This window comes from Theropithecus gelada, chromosome 8 (assembly GCF_003255815.1).
Source record: "Theropithecus gelada isolate Dixy chromosome 8, Tgel_1.0, whole genome shotgun sequence".
Classification (NCBI taxonomy): domain Eukaryota; kingdom Metazoa; phylum Chordata; class Mammalia; order Primates; family Cercopithecidae; genus Theropithecus; species Theropithecus gelada.
Window position 1 is genome coordinate 141,919,855 of NC_037676.1, and position 22,570 is coordinate 141,942,424.

The window sequence follows — 22,570 nt, forward strand, 5'->3', positions numbered from 1 at the left end:
CTTAGACTCCACTGATGAAAGTGACCCAGGAAAGAGTGGGTGAAGGCAATGGGTATCTCCAACTCCTGGGTCTCACCTGATTCCCACCCCTCCTCAGAGCACCATGCTGGGTGTCTCTGCATACCGAGATGTCTCTTTGATGTACCCCAGAATCAGAAGAAACCCCACATCTGCCCCATTTCTTTGCCTCGTCCATGACATCTATAAAGAGGCAGTGCTTCCTACAGGGCCCAGGGCTAAGTGAGCCCAGGTCTGAGAAGGGTCTGGGGGAGAGGAGCTGCCCACAGGCATCTCCTGGCTCACCAGCGTGGCCAGCTACTCTGCTGAACATTACCCAGGAGGCCCTACTCCTCTGGGTCCACCCCATGGAACACTGGCAGCCCTTCATCTGGGTCTGCTGGGCAGTTTTACCGAAGGGTAGAGCTAAAAAGGCAGAAGGAAAAACATGATGGACTACTCCGCAAGCCCAGCCCTGGCCCCAGGGAAAACACCACGGTTGGAGCCTTCAGTAAGGAGATCCCAACTGCATCACAGAGTTCAAGACCTTCTGCCTTAGTGTGCGTGGCCTTATCTGCCTCAGTTTCCTGATCTATAAAGTGAGGGAGGTGAGTGCCTGCGTGTGGAGGCTCCGTGCTCCTCTGGCACCAGCCTGTGGAGTCTGCTTGGGGCTGCTTGTATTCTGCAGCCCTTCCAAGAAGCCCACTCTGGCCCAGGCATTGTCCTGGCCCTGCAGGGAAAACACACACAGTTAGGGCCTGGAGCAGAAAACATAGTGTTTATTAAAGAAAAAGGCTGGGACTGAGGGAGGCAGTGAGAGCAAAGGCTGGGAAGACTTCTTGGAGGGCAAGCACCTGTAAGATGGGTTCAAAGAGCCAACCAAGGAGCACACCCCCTGCATGTGTTAAGCAGGATGGCAGGGAACGGGTTCAAGCAGCCACTGGGGTTAGCTGCCCCTGGACTGCACCCTGGACTGCAACCAACTGTTTGGGTTTCCAGCTCCCTCCTCCTTGCTCAAGGCCAGACCTTATCTTGTCATCTAGACTGTCCCCAGAGCCTCAGAGCCTTGGAGCAGCACAGGCCAGGCAGGGCCAGGTGCTCGCACAGAGTGTGAACCGTGTACCAAAAACCACACCAAGAGTGCCAGGAAAAAAATGGAAAATGCTGTCTGTTTCACAAAAAGTCTGTTTAAGGTGCCGTTTATGAATGAGAAAAGGAATCTATCCCAAGGCACTCTGTTTCCAGCAGGTACAGGCCTGGGGGCAAGGCACCTCCAGGAGCCCCAAAGCTGTTTCTCAGAATGTACTCTGCCCCCAGCCAGTCAGCTCAACTCCCACAGCAACCACTCCTAGCTTCAGCTGGGCCTGAGGTTCTGGGGAAATACTGCCCCTGTTGTACGGCTCCCCGTCCTGCAAACCGTAGCAAGAAAAGGAAAAACCCACCTCTCCTTCCCTGCCCAAACCCGATTTTAAATTGTCCTCCACACTCTGCAGATGAGACCTGATTTCTAAGCATGGTTTCTCCTTTTTTAATGATCCTGAAGGTGATAACAGCTCAGGTCACAGATGTTAGATTGGCAAAAGAAGTGTCATGGAGACTGCAACTCTGTTAGATTGTGGGGAGAGGCTAAAGCGCCTACTGTAGGAAGTTCACACGTATGTTCCCGGGGTCCCTTACACAACTGAGCTTTAGCCCCAAGCAGGCCAAATCCAAATAAAACTCCTCCACCCCTGTCCAGACCCTGGCCCAGCACTCCTGACTTTCATCACTTCCACCAACAAGTGGTGGGTCTGGGGTTGGGGGGCAGCTCAGACTGAACCCCTAATCAAAAGGAAACTACAGGGTACATACGAGGGTCTCCCATGCAAAGGTCTAGCACTTCACAAGTTTAGAACTAAACATAATCTCTGTGGAAATAGCTACAAGTGGCACAGACATCAAAGGAAGCAAATGGGGAGGAATGGAAACAGAGCCTGATAAATGATGTAACTGAGTTTATCCTTTGCGGGGCCCAGCTGGACTCCCGTTCATCCCTGGTTATGACAGTGGTCACCGTGTCCTGGGATCCCCAGAGAGCTGGGGCGGCACTCAGGGTAATATCCCTCCAAAGCCTTTTAGGAAGGCGTGGCCACAGATTCAACGCGAAGTGGTAATTACATATGTTTTAAAAATCCATCTCACAGAGCAAGCTAATAGCTGCATCTGAGAAGAAGCCTTCATTCGTGGCTGCCCAGCACCAGCGGCTCCCGTCGCAGCCTTGGAGACTTGGACAAAAAGTTAAAGCACGCTCAAGAAATAGCTCAAGGTTAGATTAAAAATCAGAACGCCCATGATGATTAACCTGACTCATTAATATCACTGCCCAATAGGAGACAAATCCTTGGAGGGCAAGGCTTGGGACCGGGTTTTGTTCTAGGCCTAGGAGCACCTTAATTTGCATTTATATTAAAAAAAGAAAATAACAGAATTAACTGGAAAGGTGTTTTGTTTCCTGTAAATTTGAGCTCTTCTGCTAAGCAGCTTCGTACGGCAGAGAGCGGAGGCTCAATCAGGCTTCGTCCAAGAGCGCAGATTCCATTCCTACTAAGCGCCAGCCACACTGTGCCTGGCAGCTGCAGCCCACGGAATCTCACCTGGACCTTAAAAGTCAGCCTGTCAGGTAGTTATTGTGAGACATCCCTTCTACAGGTGGGGAAACTGAGGTCAGGAGTTGGGGAATGCCCTCCCTATGGTCTTTACACTACAGCAGAATTCAGATTCCAAGTCAGGTCTATGGGTTCCAAGTTGAATGTCTTTCCACAACAGGATAGCTATGTTAGTGTTAGAGCTGTGTTTTATTCACACACACACACACACACACACACACACACACAATTTTTTCCCAACCTTTCTTTCCAGAAAATCAGTGGAAAGCCCAAAGAAGGAAGCAAGGAAAATCAGCGAATTCCTCAGATGGCCTCTGGTCCCTTATTCGTACAAGTCCCACAGCCCTGAGCGAAGCCGACAGCCTCCATTAAGCTACACTTCCCTTGACAGCTTCTCTTTGGAGTTTTAACCGTGACAGGCATACACCCAGAGCTACCAATCAGAATCAATCACAGAAACAGACCTCAATAAAAACTTCATCAGTCTCAACAATGTATTTCTTAAGGAAAACTGGCACATTTCAGGGTTTGCTTTTAACACCAATCCTCTCCTCAATGTTGCAGCTCAACTTTCGGGATCAGCCAAGCATTTTATGTGCCTGTTTTACTACTGGAAGCCAGTATGCTAGCCAATTTCACCTGTCTTCCATCTTCAACCCAAAAGGCATGTTTAAGGGGCTTGGGGCTTTCTCCTCTCCCCAGGGGTGGCCAGTTTCAGAGGCGTATTTCTTACTCTCCAGCTCTCCAGCACACAGGCCCCTGTCCCCCAGAATCACTGCCCTGTGCATCTGCGTGCCACTGCCACAGTTTAAAGCCAGAGATGGTGGGAATGACTGGCCCTCTCAGATGCTGGAAACACAATGTGGGAAGGGAAGGAGTCATCTGTATTTGGGGTGCTGGGCAAAGGGCGTGGGGCAAGCAAGAGCCAAGCTGATTATGTAGATAACAGAAGGACAATTTCCTTCACAAACAGAAAAACCTGCACCAATGAATTAAACATTTAAAACAAGATGACTCTCTAAAAAGTATTTTCAACCAAGAAGGAAAGACAAGCCGTCCTGTGCTGGCGCTTCCTGTTGCATATGGCACTGAGAAATCCTGTTTTTTCAGTATGCAGAGATTTCCAGACAAAGAAAAATATCAAGAGGGAAATTAGAAGAGGAGGTCCAGAGAAGGGAGACAGGAGGAGCTGGGAAGGAGGGAGGGGGGAAGGAAGAGGTCCCTGCCCAGGGCACAGGAGTGTCAAGCCCTGAGGGGTGCAGGAAACAGACCACCCCCACTAACACACTGGCCTTGGCAGGTCCAAGGAGATGGCCCTAGAGAGGCAGCCTGCCTCACTGGGGCAAGTGAACCACAGAGAAACCACCCTGCCTCCTGCCATGCAGGGTATCCACAGCGTCCACCCGGATGAAGGGACCTGCCCCAGCTCCCACAGGTCTCCAAGTATAACGTCTGGGAGTCCTCCCAGCCCCCAGCCCTAGAGGGGACACTGCCCTCGGGACCCACCAGAGACCCTACTCTGTGAATAGCGCCCTTGGCAGTGGGGCTGGCAGGCATCCCTGCAGTTTACCAGCTGGACCCCCTCTCGTGACTGAGGCTCAAGTTCCCTGGTTTGTGGGCAGTATCTAGACTGGTCTTTCCCATTGTCACAGCCTAGGGAGTGGGCAGGTTCTGCCCTGCCCCCACTCTCCACCTCTACTGAGAGCAACTGAGGGGCTGCCACCCCCACCGCAAGCACCAGAGAGCAAACTCTCTCCTCCCAGGGGCCTGGGAAGTCCAAGCTCCAGAACCGCAACTCAGGGAGAAAAAGGACCCGGGGAAGAAAGATGAAATCTGAGCTCAGCGAAGCCTGCAGGGGGGTCCAGGGGTTACGGAGGGTCAGTGCCTCCCATGCCTCAGGCGCACTCCCCTGCCACCTGAGTCCCTCTGGGAGCCATGGGTGCCAGGCCAGCCCTCTCCAACTCCCAGAGAGGTAGTAAGTGTAAGGCTCAGAGCCCCGCGCAGCCCAGCCCGCGCCAGGGCGGTGGGTGGGTGGGTGTCTGCTATGGGATTATTCTTAGCGCTCCACTCTCTTCGCAAAAGTGGCGCCTCCGCCCTCCCGGCTCAGGCACACTCGCTCGGGGCTCGCACGCCCGGCCCAGACACCAGCGCGGTGGAGAGCACCGGGTGGGGTCCCCGAAGGGTGAGGCTCGGAGGCGCCGCAGAGGTGGGGGCTCCCTAGAGAGGAGGGGGCACTGCGGGAAGGCCCCCAAGGGAGGCTGCGTTTAACCCTCGACGCCCTGCACCCAGCCCTGCGCCGCGCGCTCAGCCGCCTCCCCGGACTCCTCCCGGGGCGCGGGAGCCCTGCGGCGCGCCCAGCCCTTACCTATGGTGGTGATGACCGTGATGGCAAAGTAGAAGGAGCCGGCGAATTTCCACTGGACGCCGGCGCGGTGCGGCTCCGACTGCAGGATCACCAGCTCCAGCTGCCGGTAGTCCTCGCTGCTGATGTTGTACTTCCCCTTGATCCGGATCTCCTCGGCTTTGAGTTTCTCCTCCTCGCGCATCTCGTGGTCCGACTCGAGGGCGTCGAACACGGCGGCGCCCACCAGCAGGTAGGTGAAGGTGCAGACGATGAGGGACAGAGTCCGCACGTTCTGCCTCTTCATGGCCGCCAGCAAGGAGCCGGCGCGGGGGGCATGTCCCGCAGGCTCACAGCCGCGCGCGTCCCACTGCAGCGCCCGGCGGCCGCCGCCGCCTCCTCCTCCGCCGCCGCCGCCGCCTCCAAGTTGTAAGCGGCGGCGGCAGCAGCAGCAGCAGCAGCGGGGAGGCGGGGGGCGGGGAGGCTGGGGGGGGGCCCCCTCCGCTGGGGCCGCCACAGCCACCGCCACCGCGAGGCGGCTGGCGGGGCAGGGGCGGCGCGGGCCCGGGCTCAGCCGAAAAGGCGGACAGGCACAGGAGGCTGCTCGAGCGCCGGGGCCAGGCGTCCGGGAACCCCGACACCCTGCGCCAGACCCGGCCGAAGCAGCCCGCCCCACTGCGCAGGGCCATGCAGGGCGGCCCCGCTGGGTACCGCGCGGGCCTCGCTGCCCTCCGCACCCCGCCCCCCGCTCCCGCGGGAAAAGCAGGGACGGGAACCGGAGCCAGAAAGCGGCCGGAGGGCGGCCGCGGGGCCCGGTACCCCTGTGGGTCCAGCTCGCGGGTGGCGGCGCCCAGCAAGGAGCCTGCAGGTCCGCGCGCCCCGCGGGACCTGCTTCCCCTTTTACCCCTCCTCGCCCCCTCTCGGTGGTGGGGAGGAAAAGTTTGCGAAGTGGCGGTGTCTCTGGAGTCCCCTGCAAGAGGGGAGGGGGCCGAGCAGGTGCAGCGGGCGGGGCAGCCGGCTCCCCAAAGGTCCGCGCGCCTAGCGCCCACCTGGGCGCGCGGGTGCGCAGCGGGGTCCCCGCCGGGCGTCGGCCGGTGCGCGAAGTTTGCTCGGCTCAACCCCCAAGGCACGGGAGCGGGGCGCGGCCCCAGGACAGCAGGGACAGCGATGGAGCGGCTTCGGGGGCTGCCGGGGGACAGCACGGTGGCGGTCGGCCAGCCCGCTCCTCCGGGGGCGGCGGGCGCGGCGGCGGCGGCGGGAGGGGTCCCGCGGGCCTCGCGGAGCAGCGGGGCGGGCGCGGGCGCATGAGCCGCGCGCGAGTCCGGGCCCTCCGGCGTCCGGGCGTCCCGGGAGGCGGCCGCGGCGCTGGTCTGCCCCGGGCGCTACGTGCGTGCGCGCCGTTGGGAGCCCGAATGTGTGTGTGCGCGTGTGTGTATGTGCGTGTGTGTGTGTGTGTGTGTGCGCTTGGCAGCCCCGCTCCGGCGGGAGGGCCTCGGGGAGCGGGGGCCGGGCTACGCCGAGGCCGGGCCTCCCTCCCTCCCTCCCGCAGCCTCCAGGGCGCGCCACCTCCCGCCTGGTCCCCAGCCAGTTGGCGAGGCTGCTGTGGCAGCTCCCGCTGCAGACCCAGCGCGGCGCAGGGCGCACGCGGAGGGAGCCCGGGAGGGGCGGCCTGAGCCGCCAGGGAGGGGGCGGGGGCGGGGGCGGAGCCGCCGGCGGGTTTTGGCGGGGGATGGGAGGATAAACGAGGCTGCTTGGGTCCTTCTAGCCCCGCTCCCCAAGAGCGCGAGCAGCCCTGGAGGGTGGAGAGTTTGAGGGACTCGGGGTTGGGGGAGGAAAATGGGATTCAGCCCGAGATGGCAAGCTGGCAGCTTCAGGCAAATCGGGCGGAGAGTGGGGAGCAGAAGGGGAGGGGGCCATGGGCACACAGGAGCGCGGCGGCAGCGGTGCACGAGGTCTCCCGCACCCCCCACACCCCACCTAGCCACCCGGCGCAGGAGCGTGTCATTGGCCAGGGACATGGCCTCGTGGAGTGGTAGGGTCCCGAGGGCTGCCTCGGACCCCTGGCCTCCCAGCGGCACAGCCCGCTTGGGCCAGCACCTGCAGACCTGAGTCGTTTCCCTGGAGAGCTAAGGACAGCATGGGCGGCCAGTTTTGGAGTCAGGACAGCGGGGAAAGACATCGCAGTCCCCCAACCCAGTACCCTCTCTGTTGCTTTACTGAAGAAAAAAAAAAAAAACCAAAAAACAATACACACACACACACACACACACACACACACACACACACATATATATATATATATAAAATCACTCTTTGGTTCCCCACAGCTGGGCGCAAGGTGCGTCCTGGATGCAGCCCTGAGCCACGCAGAAGCCCCCTCAGGACCACCTGGGGTAGGAACACGAGGCTCGGGTCGGGGCGCACCTATTCCCTGCTTCCAGATGAGCCCTCTCCAGGCTTTATCTCCTTCCCATTTCAGCCTCCTTTGCCTCCTCCCCCTCCCCGCCCTCTCCGTTTAGGCTATCCAGGGGCTTTCCCTTGACCACCGGCTTCCTGAATCCCGCCTGGAGCAGTGGAACTCCAAACGGACAGACCCAAGCCTCAGAGACCCCGGGGCTCCCCTTTCTCTCCTGACCCCAGCCAAGGAAGGGATGGAGTGGGAAAGGGTCGCCTGGCGGCGGGTTAGCAGCTGGCCAGGGGGTGGCTGGGGAATCAGACCTAACCCTCGCGCACCTCGCGGGCTCCAGGAGACCAGCCCCTCTGTGGGTCGCCCTCTGGAGCGGTGCTCCGGCTCCCCGGCCTCAGGGACCCCGGGCCCAGCGGGTCTGGGACCCCAGTGTTTCACCGAGGCCCCCCAGCTGGGACTCTCTGCACCCCACTTCCAGGGCTCACGGGTGCCCACCAGGGAAGGGGAGCCCGCGCTGTGGGCCACGTCTGAGCCGTCAGGTCCCCCGCTGGGTCTGCGGGCGCGGGGCGCGGGGCGAGGGAGCGGGGAGCCCCACCCCGAGCAGGCACTCTCCCCAGATTCATTTTGGAAACCAAGGCCCCCGCGCTCGGCAAGTGAGCCTGGCTGCCGGGTGAGTCACCGCGAGCGGGCGACAAGGATTCCCAGCAGCTGGTAATTAATTGCGCCGTGGCTCAGCCCACGACGGAACCCCAGTCAGGCCTCCCGCCGCCCTGGCAGCGGCGCCACCCCTGAGTCACAGCCGTCGGGCCTCCGCGCGGTCCGGAAGCCGCCTGCCCGCCTCGGCGCCGCCAGGGGGCACTGGACTCCGACCCACGGGGCGGCCGCGCAGCCGGCCTCGCTGCGGGGAAGTCCAGGCTGTCCCCGCGGCAGCGCGGGCGGGGGAGGGGCGCGCCGGCAGACGCCGCGCTCTGCAGAGCCACTTCGATTTGGTTTACGGAACTCCATTTGCATACAGCCTTTCAGGAAAGCGCAACCGCTGTGTGCGTACTGGAAGGACCTCTGAGATGAATTACTCCAAACCCCTTGTTTTACAGATGGGAAAACTTCCAGCAAGACAGGATCACGTGCCCAGGATCCCACAGTGATTCCGATGTGGAGCCAGTCCTGGAAGCTTCTCCCTGGCTTCTGTCTAGCGCTCCTTCGAGGACCCCCGCTGCTTTATGGCCCCAAGCTTAGAGTGCCTTGAGTGGCCACCCACCAGCCCCCAGACGCTGGTTCTTCCTCTCTTCCACCTGTGGGAATAGACCCGTGGACTCAGGTCCTCCCAGGCAGTGTCTGAGCCTTGAAAGCAGAGGGTTCCTGGTCCGCCCGTCCACACCCCACATGTGCCACCTTCCAAGGCTCTGGACCTGCGGGTGGAATGGGAGCTCCTTGGAGGAAAGCCTGGGGCTCAATCAAGTATCTTCCCTACATCCCCGGCATTCATCCCGGATGGTGTGTGCCACACGGCAGCCCAGAGAGTCTGGCTGGGGGCAGTGCCTCTGGATGCCTGCCTCCCTCGCAGCCCCTGTGGGTCTGGGTGTCCCAACTCTAGCTCCACCTGGAGAAGGATGTGGAACTGAGGTGTGGCCAGAGTCCAGAATTCCCCAGGGCCACGATGATTGGCTGGACTTGGACGTGTGAAGGTGCACCTCCACCAATCAGAGTCCTCCTCTGGTTGGTTATAAAGCTGTCAGCAGATAGGTGACCTGAGGAGGGAGGCCGGTCCTTCCTGACTCTTTGAGAACCCCAATGCAGGCACGTGGCACACATGAGAGCCACCCAACTGGGGTGAGCAGGTGCATTCTCTTGTGGGCTTAAGCCACCGTCAGTTGGTCCCAAGCCTGCCCGGTGCTGCTGGTGCCCTTGTGCTGTGTTCACAGCCTGTCTGCACCCTCCAGCAGCCCCAACATGGGCCTCCCTTGGACCTCAGTTTCTGTGAAAACAGATGTACCTTATTAGCTAATAAAGAACATCATGGTTTTATAACTCTATCTGCTTGCTGCCTACTTGTTTGCTTCGTTCTTTACACACAGTGGGTGTGCCTGCAGCCCCTGTTCTTACCCAGAGAGGCCCACCAGTTTATCCTGGTCCCACACTAATGGAGGACCCAACTCCCAGGTCCGTGTTTCTTCCACATCACCGCAGTGCGTCTGGGCCAAGGCGGGCTGTCTGCTTCTCCACAACATCCTGATTCCTTGGGTATATTTAACGCTTTGTCACATTAATGCCCACATCTTTGAAAAAGGTAGGGGTGCCCATTTTACAGATGAGGAAGGCTAGAGAGGCGAGTGGGGCCATAGGTGGGTTCACTGATCCTGGTGTACAGCCTGCCCTTCCCTCCACCTTTGCCTGGGGCAGACATTGCTCATTGATCCCAGCACTGTCTTTGGCTGGGGTCTGTAACAGCTGGAGAATCTTGCACACAGGGGTACACATAAGGCCGTTCCTGGACTTAACACTGACCTGTTTACTTTCAAGGAAGGTGAGGCACCAAGGAGTCCAGTGGCCTCAAATCACAGAGAGAGGCTGTGATGAGTCTCCCCTTCCTCAGTGGCCTCCCTGCCAGAGGTAGAGATTCCTCACTCTGCTCCTAGCTGATTTCTCAAGGCCAGTGACATTTGCACAGTTGATGGTACAGTTGATAACTTTAGACTTCCAGTGTCAGATTCCAGAGAAAAGCACTCCCAAGACAGGCAGCCATGCTCATCCAGGGGTTCCCAGCCTCCTCTTCAGAATGTGAACAAGTGTGTTCTGTGGTTATACAGTTTGAGAAACACTGGGTTAAATAGGGGCAGGTGCAGGACTTCTCAGAGCCTTTGTTCTGCTAACAGGCATGGTGACCCCTAGACGCTGTGAGCAGCGTTTCCCAAACTCATTCAGCTGCAGCATCAGGTCCTGAGGACTGTGCGTTGGGGAATTGCTGGCCCAGCCCAGATACCTTTACTGGGAGGCAGGAGGTCTTAGTTCCACTTCTGGCTCTGCATAGACAAGCCCTGCACGAGTTCTGGTCCTTCAGCCACCTCACTGGCCCTGCTGCCTGCAGCTGAACCTCCTGCTGTCTTCTCCACCTGCCACCAGGGCCACCTTCTTAACAGGCTGACTCTTGGTGAAAACTGTCCAGGAGCCTGTGGGTCAAGTCTAAGCTCAGCCTGGCATTCCCATCCCGATATCTGGCCTCCATGACCTCTCTCACCCAGCCCCTCTTCCCCATCTCTTAGGATTCAGCTCTGGCGGTCTCTCCTCCAGAAGTTTCCCTGCCCCTACAGGCTGGACTAGACCCCTGTGTCCCTGCACATACTCCTGGCAGAATACTTCTATCACAATGACTCATTTGGGGACTGCCACTCTCCCCCAACAGAGTGTCAGCTCCTTGAGGGCAGGGGCCACATCTGACCCAACCTGGCCACAAAGGGCCTGCCACACAGTAGGTGCACAATGAATATTTGATGAGAATGAAAGAACAGGGTTTGGTTCAATCATCAGTCATCGCTCCTTGTGAGAGCTCTCACAGGAAGGCAGAAGAAGTAGATGCAGGAGAGCCAGGGAACACAAGGCTGTGCATATGGCAGAGATGGCCCAGGCCATGACTGAGAGAGTCCCCAAGGTTTAGACCTTGGCTCTAATGTCTGTGGGTGTCCAATATAGTGAGGAGGGAGGAAAAGGAGCAAGACAGACAGAGGTGGAAGAGAAATAATAAAGCAAAGAGAAAGAGGCTCAAGTGGTGGAAAGAGAGGGGAGTGGGGCTACAGGTGGGCTCACTGATCCTGGCATACAACCTGCCCTTCCCTCCACCTCTGCCCAGAGTAGACATTGCTAATCAATCCCACCACTGTCTCCGGCTGGTGTCTATTACGGCCTGAGAATCTTGAACAGGGGTACACATAAGGCCATTCCTGGACTCAGCACTGACCTGATTCCTTTCAAGGCCCCAGCTAAGAAGGCAAAGAAGATTTTAAACCCAGTGTGAGAGAAGAGAGGAGCCAGGAGGGAGTGGCAGTGATGGTGTATGCGGCACGGAGAAAGGAGGCCCCTGTGTGCTGATCCAGGTGAGTGCATACGTCTCAATCATCTGCTGGATGTGGAGCCAGAGCTGGCGCATTCCCTGCTCTAACTTGAGTCTTCAGGATAAGACTCAGGATAAGACTTCAGGATAAGACTGTGAGACTGTCACTATCATTCCCACTGGCCAGTGACAAAGCCAAGGGTCTCTGAGCGTACAACAGTTGCTGTGGGAGGAGTCCTTTAAAAGGCACTGCCTCTGTAGGGCCAGGAGTTGGGGAAAGGAGGGTCCTTCTTCACCAGGCACAGGCCACAAGGGTTTGGGCCAATGTGGCAACCAGAAAACTGAGATGGAAGACGGAGGGGCGACCCAGGCCCTGGTACACAGTAGGTGCTCAGAACTTGTTTCATTGGCTCCCTGATAAATCCAAAAATGGCAAGAGGAGTCCCCAGGACTCAGTTAGTGATGAGGTGAGCGCCAGGAGGAAGGGAGGCAGGAATCTGGCTCAGAACTTCTGAGAGCCAGCAGTGGAAGAGGGGAACTGAGGCCAGGCCTGACTGAGCTCAGGCGACCTTTGAGTTATTAGACCTCCAGCTGCCCAGGAAGTGAGCGGGTGACTTGCGGACATGAGCCCAAACTGGATGGGGTCTCTCCCTTAGATGCCAAGCCCTGGTGGTCTTCCTGGGCATTTTCAAGCTCAAAGCTTCTTGGTGTGCCAGGGGGTGTCCTTGTGGCCACATGGGCAAAGGTGCTGGCATGGCTGACGCCCACACTGCACAGGAAGAGGATGGGAGGCGGAATCGGGCCCAGAGTGGGGTGGATCTGCCCCAGAGCTAGGGGACTTTTAAGAGCAGGGATTTCATTTGAATAGATGATGAGCAGATCAGTCCCAGACTCAAGATCACATAGCAAAGGAAGGAAAAGCCAGGCCAAGCCCCACTCCTTCAAGGCCCTCTCCGCTTAAGCCAAGGACGCCCCTCCACCAAGCTGCACACATGCACTTGCCCTTGCTTTATTAGAGGAAATCTGATTAGCGGATATCAGGCTTCTTAATGCAGCCTGAACCACTGCCCATCTCCACGCCTGATCCATAAATAGCTGCATTGCATTCCCCACGGAGCACAAGTGGCTGCCAGGATCAATCGGACAATCTGCAGAGGCTCTTCTGGCCAACACATCCCAAGAGGGGCTGCAGTGGGTATGAAACCTACGTCGCCATGAAGGTCTCATTAACTGAGGTGAGGCAGGGTTGATACTCCGGGGATACCCTGCTGTTCCAAAGCATGGGGGTGGGGGGGCGTGGGAGGACAGTGTGTGTCTCTGCCCACAGGCTCTCACTGCGATCCAGGGCTGGGATAAGAAGCTGGGCCTCTTGGGCAGCAGGGAACACGTCTCTGTCCCCAGCTCTCACTCTGGGTGCCCTGGGCACAAATCAGAGGCTGCCAGGCATTTGTTGCTCTGATTAATAAAATAGATGTGGAGACAGCATAGTGACTGGTGGCCAGGAAATGGCATTGGTTCCCTTTCCCTCAGTCACCTACCCCCAACCAGTGCCCAGAATAACAGGATATTCGTAGTAAGGGGATGTTTGTTGGACCCAGCTCTCCTGTCTTCTTAAAATAAAGATAAAAATAAAAATGTGCTCTTAAAAACAAAGACCACAGCGTGTTGAGACCTCACTAGCTGTGAGGCCAGGAAAGCCACCCAGTCAGGTCTCCTTGTCTTGCACTTGGAGATGAGATGGGATTCGCCTGCAGGGCTGCTGAGGTTATGGAGCCGGAACACCTGTAAAGTGTCAGCACAGGTGAAGAGCCAAAGCAAGGCCTGGACCCTGGGTCTGAGGACTCTCCTCCACAGCACGAGCCTGTCCCTGAAACACACGCCTGGCATCCCCAGCTTCTCCATCACCAGAATCCTTGGCTTTCCCCAGATGATCTCTGGAGCCCCCTTGGGCTGTGGGATGAGCATGGCTTCCCAGTCAGGCCCAGTCCCAAACTCGATGTGGTCACTTGTGCCCTGTGTGACCTTGGGCAAGTGAGGGACCCTTTCTGTGCCTCTTTCCTTGTTGGTGAAACAAGGAGAAAGAGCCGGTCCCCTGCCGGGTGAAGTCATGATACGAGGCCGCACAGCTCTGGCAGAGGCCCGGGTGCCCAGTGTGCACTCAGCCAATGTTGATTCTCTTCCGAGTGTAGAGGGCATGCTGCCCTCCTCTCTCCACCTAACTGCCCGCCAGCCAGGGAGCGGTGCCAGCCGCCACACGCTGACGGTGGAGACGCTACTACACAGCCGGCTCCCTCCCTGCGGGAGCTAACTTTAGCCCAGTCACGTGGAGCATTCGTTGTGCCTATGCCGAGAGTTTACAGATCCCTGTGGAAGGTGTTTAAATATTTTCCCTTTTCAGAAGCCTGGTTGTCGCCTCTGCCATTTTCACCTTTGTGTGGCAGAAGGTATTTCTGCAAACGCAGCCGAGGTGGCAGCAACTTCGCAGCGTGATGCGGCGTCCCTGCACACGCCGTTGCTATTTCGGGGACGCACAGGTGAATCATTTGTATCATTACAGGCGCTGTCAACTCCCAGAGAAAGGGAAGAGAGGCCTGGGTGCGTTCAGAGGCCCCCAAAGGCCCCCCCAAGCACTGGCGCTGTCCCAGGATGCCTTCCTGGACCCCAGGCTGTTCTGAGCCATGGCCTTAAGAGCTCTCCACTGCAACAGCATCTGCCCTCAGCACTCGTCACCGTCACCTGGAGCTTCCTAAGGGCAGGGCCTGTATCCGATCCATCTGTGTCCCCTGGCATCCAGCACAGCACCCAGCACAGGGCTGGATAACATTTACCAAGCTGAATTACCTCCTGGTGGCCTCTGAAGTACACGGGCTTCAGAGAGCCTTCCCTGCTTCTGAGCTGCTCTCCGCTCCCTTCACTTGCTGGCAACATGAGGTTGATGGGAGATGGCAGGTTTGGGAAACAGAGGCCCATGGGATCGTGTCGGGGCTGAAGGAGCCCTGGTCAGCTCAGGCTGGGGGGTCCCAGCAGGCTTCCTGGTAGAGGGTCTGGTATTGGTCCCCAGGCAGGGAAATGGGCGAATTCCCGGCTCACACAGTTGCTGTGAGCATTGCGCCAACACAGGCGATGCCTCTAGGATGTGCCTGGCTCACAGCAGGGGCTCATCCAAGTTTAAGTCCCTTCCCATAGCGCAAGAAGGCAGGTTGCCAATTAGGCATCTTCCTCATTTGACAAATGAGACTCTGGCACAAAGAACTCTAGGGATTTGCCCCAGGTCACGGAGCTAACTGTCTGTAAAAGGGGACACTACGCACCTTCCGGGTCCCCAGAACCCAGGTCCAGGCTGTCTTGAGTTCCCCAGGGTGTCTGATGCAGCTCAGAAACCCAGTTCTTCCCACTGGTGTCTACAAGGGGTACTGGGGACCAGGCAGCAGAACCTGCAAGGTCCCTTCTTGCATGGAGCAGATATGCTCATGGCACAGATGTGCAACGAGTCAGTTAACCAGCAGGATAAGCTGAGAGGATGATTGCAGGGAGATGATCAAACAGAAGGCAATTATTAGGAGGCAGTGTGTGGTGTAGGGGGAGACCTTTGGGATGCACCTGTCAGGGAGGAGTCCCCAAGGAGATGGGATTTGAGCTGAGGCCTGAATGACAGAGGGAACAGCAAATGCAAAGGCCCTGAGGGCGGAAGAGCTTGTCATGTTCATGGAAGAGCAAGGTGGCTAACGTGGCTAGGGTGTGGGCAGCCAGGAGAAGTGTCACAAGACAAGATCAGAGGTCAGCTTTCTTTGGCCCCAAGGAAGACAGGATGCAGGGCTAGATTGCAATGGTTCCTGAAGGCATAGGCAGGACTGGACTTCCCTTGTGCATTCGCAGAAACGCCCTCTGTGCTTTGTGTAGAGGAGGGTGCTGAGGTATGGAACACCTTGTTGGATGGGTATGGGATCTCAGCACCCACATCCCTGCTGGCCTCTGGGGCACAGGGACCTGGGACCTAGGGAGCTCTCTGATAGTATTTCTGACTCTGGAGGGAAAAAGACCCCCAAGAAATGGGTGGCCAGTTCAAGCCATCATGACGGTATCACTGATGACTGTAAATATGTGCAGGTTATGGTGTGCATGGCTCAGGTTCAGCCGGGCAACAACTGAGCCACAGCTGAGCCTCCTTTGCCATGCTGACCACCTTCACAGTGTCAGGGTCCACTCACAGGGACCAGGGGTTGCTGGGGTGAGTTTGGTGAAGTTCCCACAGCTGCTTCTGACACCAACTGCCACCAGCTGGTCCCCAGTACCTTGGAACAGAAATGGAGAAGTGTCCCTATTTCTCCAGATCTCTCCCATCACCACTCCAATGCCTGAAATCTCTTTAATGGTGGCAGGTTGAGTCATGGACCCTTTTTAAAAAATATCATGTTCCTTTTCTTCTTTTTCAGATGGAGTTTCACTCTTGTCGCCCAGGCTGGAGTGCAGTGGCACAATCTCAGCTCACTGCAACCTCTGCCTCCCTGGTTCAAGCGATTCTCCTGCCTCAGCCTCCCGAGTAGCTGGGATTACAGGCACCCACCACCACACCCAGCTAATTTTTGTATTTTTAGTAGAGACAGGGTTTCACCATGTTGGCGAGGCTGGTCTCAAACTCCTGACTTCAGGTGATCCACCCACCCAGGCCACCCAAAGTGCTGGGATTACAGGTGTGAGCCACCACACCCAGCCCTACCCTTTCTATTTTTGATCACAAAATTAATACCTTTTAACACAAAAATTTGAAAAATAAAGTATACATTTAAAAACGACTCCAAATCCTAAGGATTTTGCCTCTGCGGAAGTCTGGCAGTACCATTTTAGCGGTTGTGGGGGCCAGCTTCAGGAAACATAGACTTCACAGCCCCAAGTCAAAAGCTGAGTTCAAGGGAGCCATGGCAATGCAAAGGCAATGGAGCATTCAGGGGAGGAGGTCAGAGGAGGCCCCAGAGAGGAACAAGAAACACTGATGTCCCCACCAGCCCAGCTGAGAGGTTGTGTCTGGGCCCAGAACCACCATCCTCTCCAGCAAGCACATCTTGAGTGGTGCTCCTATTTTGGGGGCACTTCCTACGTTCCCACAGTACAGCCCAGGATGGGACCAGGCAGAGATTCCTGTCTCCATTGAACACAGGGCTCAGCCCGAGGCCAGAGAGCTGGTCTGGGATGTGTCAAGAGCAGAAGCCCATGCAACCAGTCCAGGCCCCATCTGTCCCCAACATGGTCAGCCTCCCTGGGCAAGCCACATTCTATCTGATCCTGGCTGACTCCGGAGGTACCCAGAGGGGGTTAGGAGAACTTCCTGAGCATAAGGTCAGAGACGGTGCCACCTCCTGGGACGTCAGGAGGCATCAGACTGGTCTCCCCTGGGTAGTGACAACTCTGCAGTCTGGAGCACTGGTGAATATCCCCCAAATCAAAGCCAACTTGAGCATGGGCACTTCAGGACCGCCATGCTTGAGGGAGGAGGTGGCTGGAAAGAACACCTTTTGCAAGGAGGGAGGCAATATTGGTCAAGAACTCAGGCTGTGCCCTTGGGCAGACCTGGTTCAGATCTTGGCCTGAGCACCAAGATGTCCTGGGGTGAGGGCCCTGGACTCAAGAGCTTCAGGCTTTTCCCTTGCAGAATGGATGTAATGAAGCCTCCTTGCTAATCAGGCAGGGCAAGGGTGGATGAAAATCTATAATGTGAGCCATGTACTGCACTAGTTCAGTCTCTGACCTTAACTCAGGAGAGCACAAAAGAGTGGGCCTTGAGTCAGATGGTCCTGGTTTGGAATCCTGACTCCACTATGTACCTGCTGTTTGGCTGTGGGCTGGTCACTTCGCCAGACTGAGTGTTGGTTTTCCTGTCTTGAAGTAGGGATGGGTGCATGTTTTCTTCTTGACAGAGTCCCTGGCACAGGGAAGCACTGATTGGATGTGAGCTGGTGGTGTCTGCCTCTGTCTTTAGCCTCGAACCTCACTCTGTAGCAAGCTACTCTTGCTTCTCCTGCCACAGGGGCACCAGTGATGCCTACACACCAGCAGTCCTGGGGACTCCAAATCCAGCCAGGTAAAGGTGGTAACAGGAGGATCTGGGCATCAGGGAGGAAGAGGGGAATGTGGGGAGAAGCAGGGGAACTCCCCCAATAGAAGGGAAAGTGAGCAGGTGGTCAGACAGACAGAAGAAATGGCAGAGAAGGCTTAACCCAGAGTGAGGTTCTGTGATTCTGGTCCAGGTGGACACCTCCTTTGTGCTTCCACTCCACAGTCCTCCCTCTCCCAGACTAGACCTTAGAGTTCAACAGCCTCAGGACCAGAGGAGAAAAACACATGTTCATTCTTTCTTGACACAAACATCTGTTAAGCATCTATTTGGCCAATTCCTGGTCCCGGTACTGATGATACAAAGGTGAGGTGGGCACCATCCCTGCCCCCTGGGAGCTCATATTGCTGACAACATATGTTCATGTTGCCATCACCATGGCCATGGTTCATCATCAGCAACAAGGCCCCCAGGTCAGCTCCAAACACATCCCCTTCCCCCACTCCTTGTATCCTTGGCCAATCTGACTTTCAGCCAACCCAGCACTCATCTCTACTATGGCTTTGCCATCTCTTCTGGCATCATGGAAAGTATGCAGGAAAAAGATTCAAGGCCAGGCCCTGGGGACCACGGCTTCCTTCATCTTTCCCTCTGTCTTCACCCGGGGCCAGGCCTACATGCTGGTGTGATAGTTCTCCAGCCTCTCCCAGACCCTCCCCATTTTCTCTGAAGGCCTCCTCCCTAATCAATTTCTCTCTACTGGGTTCAACTGCATCTCAGCATCTTTACCCAGGGGCATTTGGCAATCAGACCTGAGCCCTCAAGAGCTGATAAAGAAAAATTGTAACATGTAAGAGGCCGCCAGTCAGACAGGAGAACAGTTACACCTAGAGAAAGGGCGCCCATATCCTATAGGTTTCTGAATCAATCAGGATGGGATAGGTTATGCAACAGTAACAAAAGATTTCAAAAAGTTAAAAATCGGTGGCTTAAAACAGCAAAGGCTATTTCCTGCTCATGTGAGTCAATGGGTGGCTTTGCAGGTAGCTCTGTTTCCTGGGTCCCTCCCAGACAGGCCAGGCTCTTCTGATAAGAGCCTCATGATCCCTGGCAGGGAAAGGGAATGTGACAAATGCTGCAATGGGTTTGAAAACTTCTGCCCAGAAATGTCCTACATCATTTCCAGTCTCGTTTCCTGGCTGCAGCATGTCACAGGGTCATGCCTGGGGAGTGCAGTTTGGCTTCCCACTGAGCAAGGACCTTGACCCAAGAATTCTGTCCCCAGGCAAGCTTCCCCTCACCTGGGAAGGCAAATGAGAGAAGTTTGACAGTGTGCTGCCTGAATCACCCACATCTCCCAGATGAGGAAAAGACTTGGGAGAAGACTCAAACCCAAGAACAAATGAGACAGAATAGAGGCCATGAAATGAAGAGAGATGAAAAGAGAAAGACACGGTGGTGAGCAGCAGACCTTGATATGTGGATAAATTAAATCACAATGAATAAGGATAGACCTGTCTCAGACTGCACGGCAGAAGTGCTGAGTAAGGGCTCCTGAAATAGGAGGTCTAGACTGGAAGGGAAAATTCTGATGATAGGCTCTTCATAAAAGTCACAGCTCAGCAGCCTCTAGGAGCTGAGGGGAGGGGAAGTTAGACGTTTTCCAGAGTCTCATCCTTGAAGGGGAGGGGAGAGGAAGAAAATAAAAGAACTCTAGAAGTGTCACGTTTTTAGACCAAAGAATAATAATTATGGAAGAAATAGAACATCTTGTTGTGTGAAATAGTTGGCATGTTGTTTTCAGCTAATAGTAGAGAAATCTGTGCCTGGTTACATAAGATGGAAAAGGAGGTGGCTTTGAAAGCAATGGGAGGATATGGTAGGGACTTCCTAATTAACAAAGGGGAAGAAATGGAAGGAAGAACAACTTAATCAGACCATCAAAAATGAGAGAAAGGGAAAGGACAAAAAAATGGCAAAAATCAACAAAAGAATATTGTAGGAATTACATTAATTAATTAAAGTTAATACTCTAAATGAAAAGAAGTGAATTCTCCCATTAGAATACAAACACTGTCATATCGGGTTCAACAAGCAAAATGAACAAAAAGAAGATAATAATAAGTCATGTATCAGAAATACACAGAAAACGGCCGGGTGTGGTGGCTCATGCCTGTAATCCCAGCCCTTTGGGAGGCCGAGGGGGGCGGATTGCCTGAGGTCAAGAGTTTGAGACCAGTCTGGCCAACATGGTGAAACCCCGTCTCTACTAAAAATACAAAAAAATTAGTAGCTGGGTGTGGTGGTGTGCACCTGTAATCCCAGCTACTCCAGACACTGAGGCAGGGGAATTGCTTGAACCAGGGAGGTGGAGGTTGCAGTGAGCTGAGATCAGACCACTGCACTCCAGCCTGGGGCAACACAGTGAGACTCTGTCTCCAAAAAAAAAATATATATATATATATATAAATGTATATATATATATATAAATGTATATATATAATTTATATATATGTGTGTGTGTGTGTATATATATAAAATGAAGCAATATATAGCCATAAGCCTGTATGGGGAAAAAAAGAGGAACAAATATATAAAGCAAAAAATACTAGGAAAGAAAAGAGAATTTGATAAAAATAAAATTATAATGAGAGATAACTGCACACTTCTATCAGACATGGACACAGAAATACTAGACAGGGAAGCAGCAGTGTGATGTATTGTATGCCTACTGATTGAATCATAGTTTGAACAAATCAGATTTAAGAGGCCATTTGAGGAACAATTAGGGGAATGTGAACGTAAGTGGAGTATTAGAATGCCATAGGACATTATTGTTCTTTTCTCATGTGCAATAATGGTATCATGGTTATGGGGGGAAGCACCCTTTGTTATTAAAGGTGGATATGTAAGCATTTAGGAGTGAAAGTCCATGAAGACTATCATTTACTTTTAATACCCCAGTGAAAAACAATATAGCAATATACGCACAGTTATTGGATCTTTGCAATGTATATGGTGTTCATGATACTTGTTTCTCTGCTTTTCCGTACATTTAAAATTTTTTCAGAACAACCAGCTTCAAAGAATGACATCAGAATTGAAAAATGCAACAAACAGATGTGACCATCCATATGATATACAATGGACAGAATACTTTTATTTGTTTGTTTAGAGATGGGGTCTCACTATGGTGCGTGGGCTGGTCTCAAACTCCTCGAACAGCTCCAGCGATTCTCCCACCTCGGCCTCCTGTATAGCTGGGACTATCGGTGCATGCCACACACTATACCTGGCTAAAAATCAGTATATGATAGAAACTAAAGAACATTTTACCAAATTCAAGGACACAAGAACAAAGTTTTGCACAGGCCATGTGCTTCTGGCCATATCCCATATAAGTAGAAATAAATAATTAAAAGGGAGCAAAACAAGAAAAATGCTTTACTTAAAAATTTAAAATATCCATATATAATCCTTGGATTAGAGAGAAAATCAAAGAAGAAATTAAATACTATTTGGAAAACAAAGAAAAAGAGAAGCTTTCCTATTAAAAGATAGGGAACGGGCCGGGCGCGGTGGCTCAAGCCTGTAATCCCAGCACTTTGGAAGGCTGAGACAGGCAGATCACGAGGTCAGGAGATCGAGACCATCCTGGCTAACACAGTGAAACCCTGTCTCTACTAAAAAAATACAAAAAAAACTAGCCGGGCGAGGTGGCAGGCGCCTGTAGTCCCAGCTACTCGGGAGGCTGAGGCAGGAGAATGGCGTAAACCCGGGGGGCGGAACTTGCAGTGAGCCGAGATCCGGCCACTGCACTCCAGCCTGGGCGACAGAGCGAGACTCCATCTCAAAGGGAAAATAAAAAAAGATAGGGAGTGAAGTTAAGACTGTTTAGAAACATCCAGCCTTAAATGTCTTTATTAGAAGGGGAAAAAGACTAAACATAACATTATTTTACTACCTGTCTCAAGAAAGGAAAAGAAACAATAAAAGAAACAAGAAAGAGGGAATTCACAAAGATAAGAACTGAAATTGATGAAACAGAAAATTAAAAAATAGTATAAAGAATAAGTAAATGCAAAAGCTGGTTCTTTGAAATGGCCGATAAAATAGAAAAAAACTCTCATGAGTCCAATTACAGAGAATGAAGAAAGAGACTGAAATTAGACAAGATTAGGAATAAGAATGCAGAGATAACCAATATAACTACAGATACAGGGGAGATAAAAAATAATTATGACAGAATATTATATGCAACTCTGTGATAACAAATTGAAACCTCAAGGAAATGGATGATTTTCTAGTAGAATTACCAAAATCAATTCAAGAAAAAAATGGAAAATTCTAATAGACCAATTATCATTTGGAGAAGGTGATGGGAGATCTGTCAGTGAAAGGCAGCAGAATCAGACAGGCTTACAGCTGAGTTGTACCTAATTTCTAAAGAACTAATCATTTCAATGTTGTTTAAACTATTTTGAGCCATAAAAAAAGAAGCAAAACTCCCTTATTCATTCCATGCATCTAGAATAACTTTAGTACGGGTAATATGCGATAATGGAAACCACACATGAATGGCACTTATAAGTTAAAAGTTTCTAAATAAAATACTACCAAACATTAATAGAATCCAGTAACATCTCAAAAAGATAATACACTACCCTATGAGGTTTATTCTGGGAATGCACTGTGTGGTTGGGGACCCTTGGCCCTGGGGACACTGTAGGATATTGTCACCCCTCTTCTCCCAGCATCTTTTGGCATGACAGAGGCAAGTAGATGTTACGCAACGGTTACTAGTGCATTGACGAGCTCAAATTAACAAGACTAGAGAGATCTAAGACATCCAATGGAGCCTTAATATCTTTTAGGAAATACCAAGATTTTATATGGAAATTTTACTGGGTTTATTTCCAAAGCAGACTCTAAACAATCATATTGTTTCAGCATCTTTTATACATTCTATAAAACCAATTCCTTTCCCTTATGATTTGAAATACACTGTGGGAAAGGCTAAGGGAATTTTCCTGTGTTTGAAGTGAGCAGCACTGTGCACACTGCTATCCTGAGCATGAGATATACC

At 53.8% G+C, this 22,570-nt stretch overlaps 1 protein-coding gene across 1 annotated transcript in view; it reads right to left on the reverse strand.

Moving 5' to 3' along the window:
• Positions 1-5,348, reverse strand: part of KCNK9 (potassium two pore domain channel subfamily K member 9) — a 103,472-nt gene extending 98,124 nt beyond the window's left edge. The window contains exon 1 of the mRNA XM_025394428.1: positions 5,008-5,348. Within this exon, the coding sequence (XP_025250213.1) occupies positions 5,008-5,290 (283 nt within the window). The 5' untranslated portion in view covers positions 5,291-5,348. The remainder of the gene's footprint in view (positions 1-5,007) is intronic.
• Between the last annotated feature and the right edge of the window lie 17,222 nt (positions 5,349-22,570).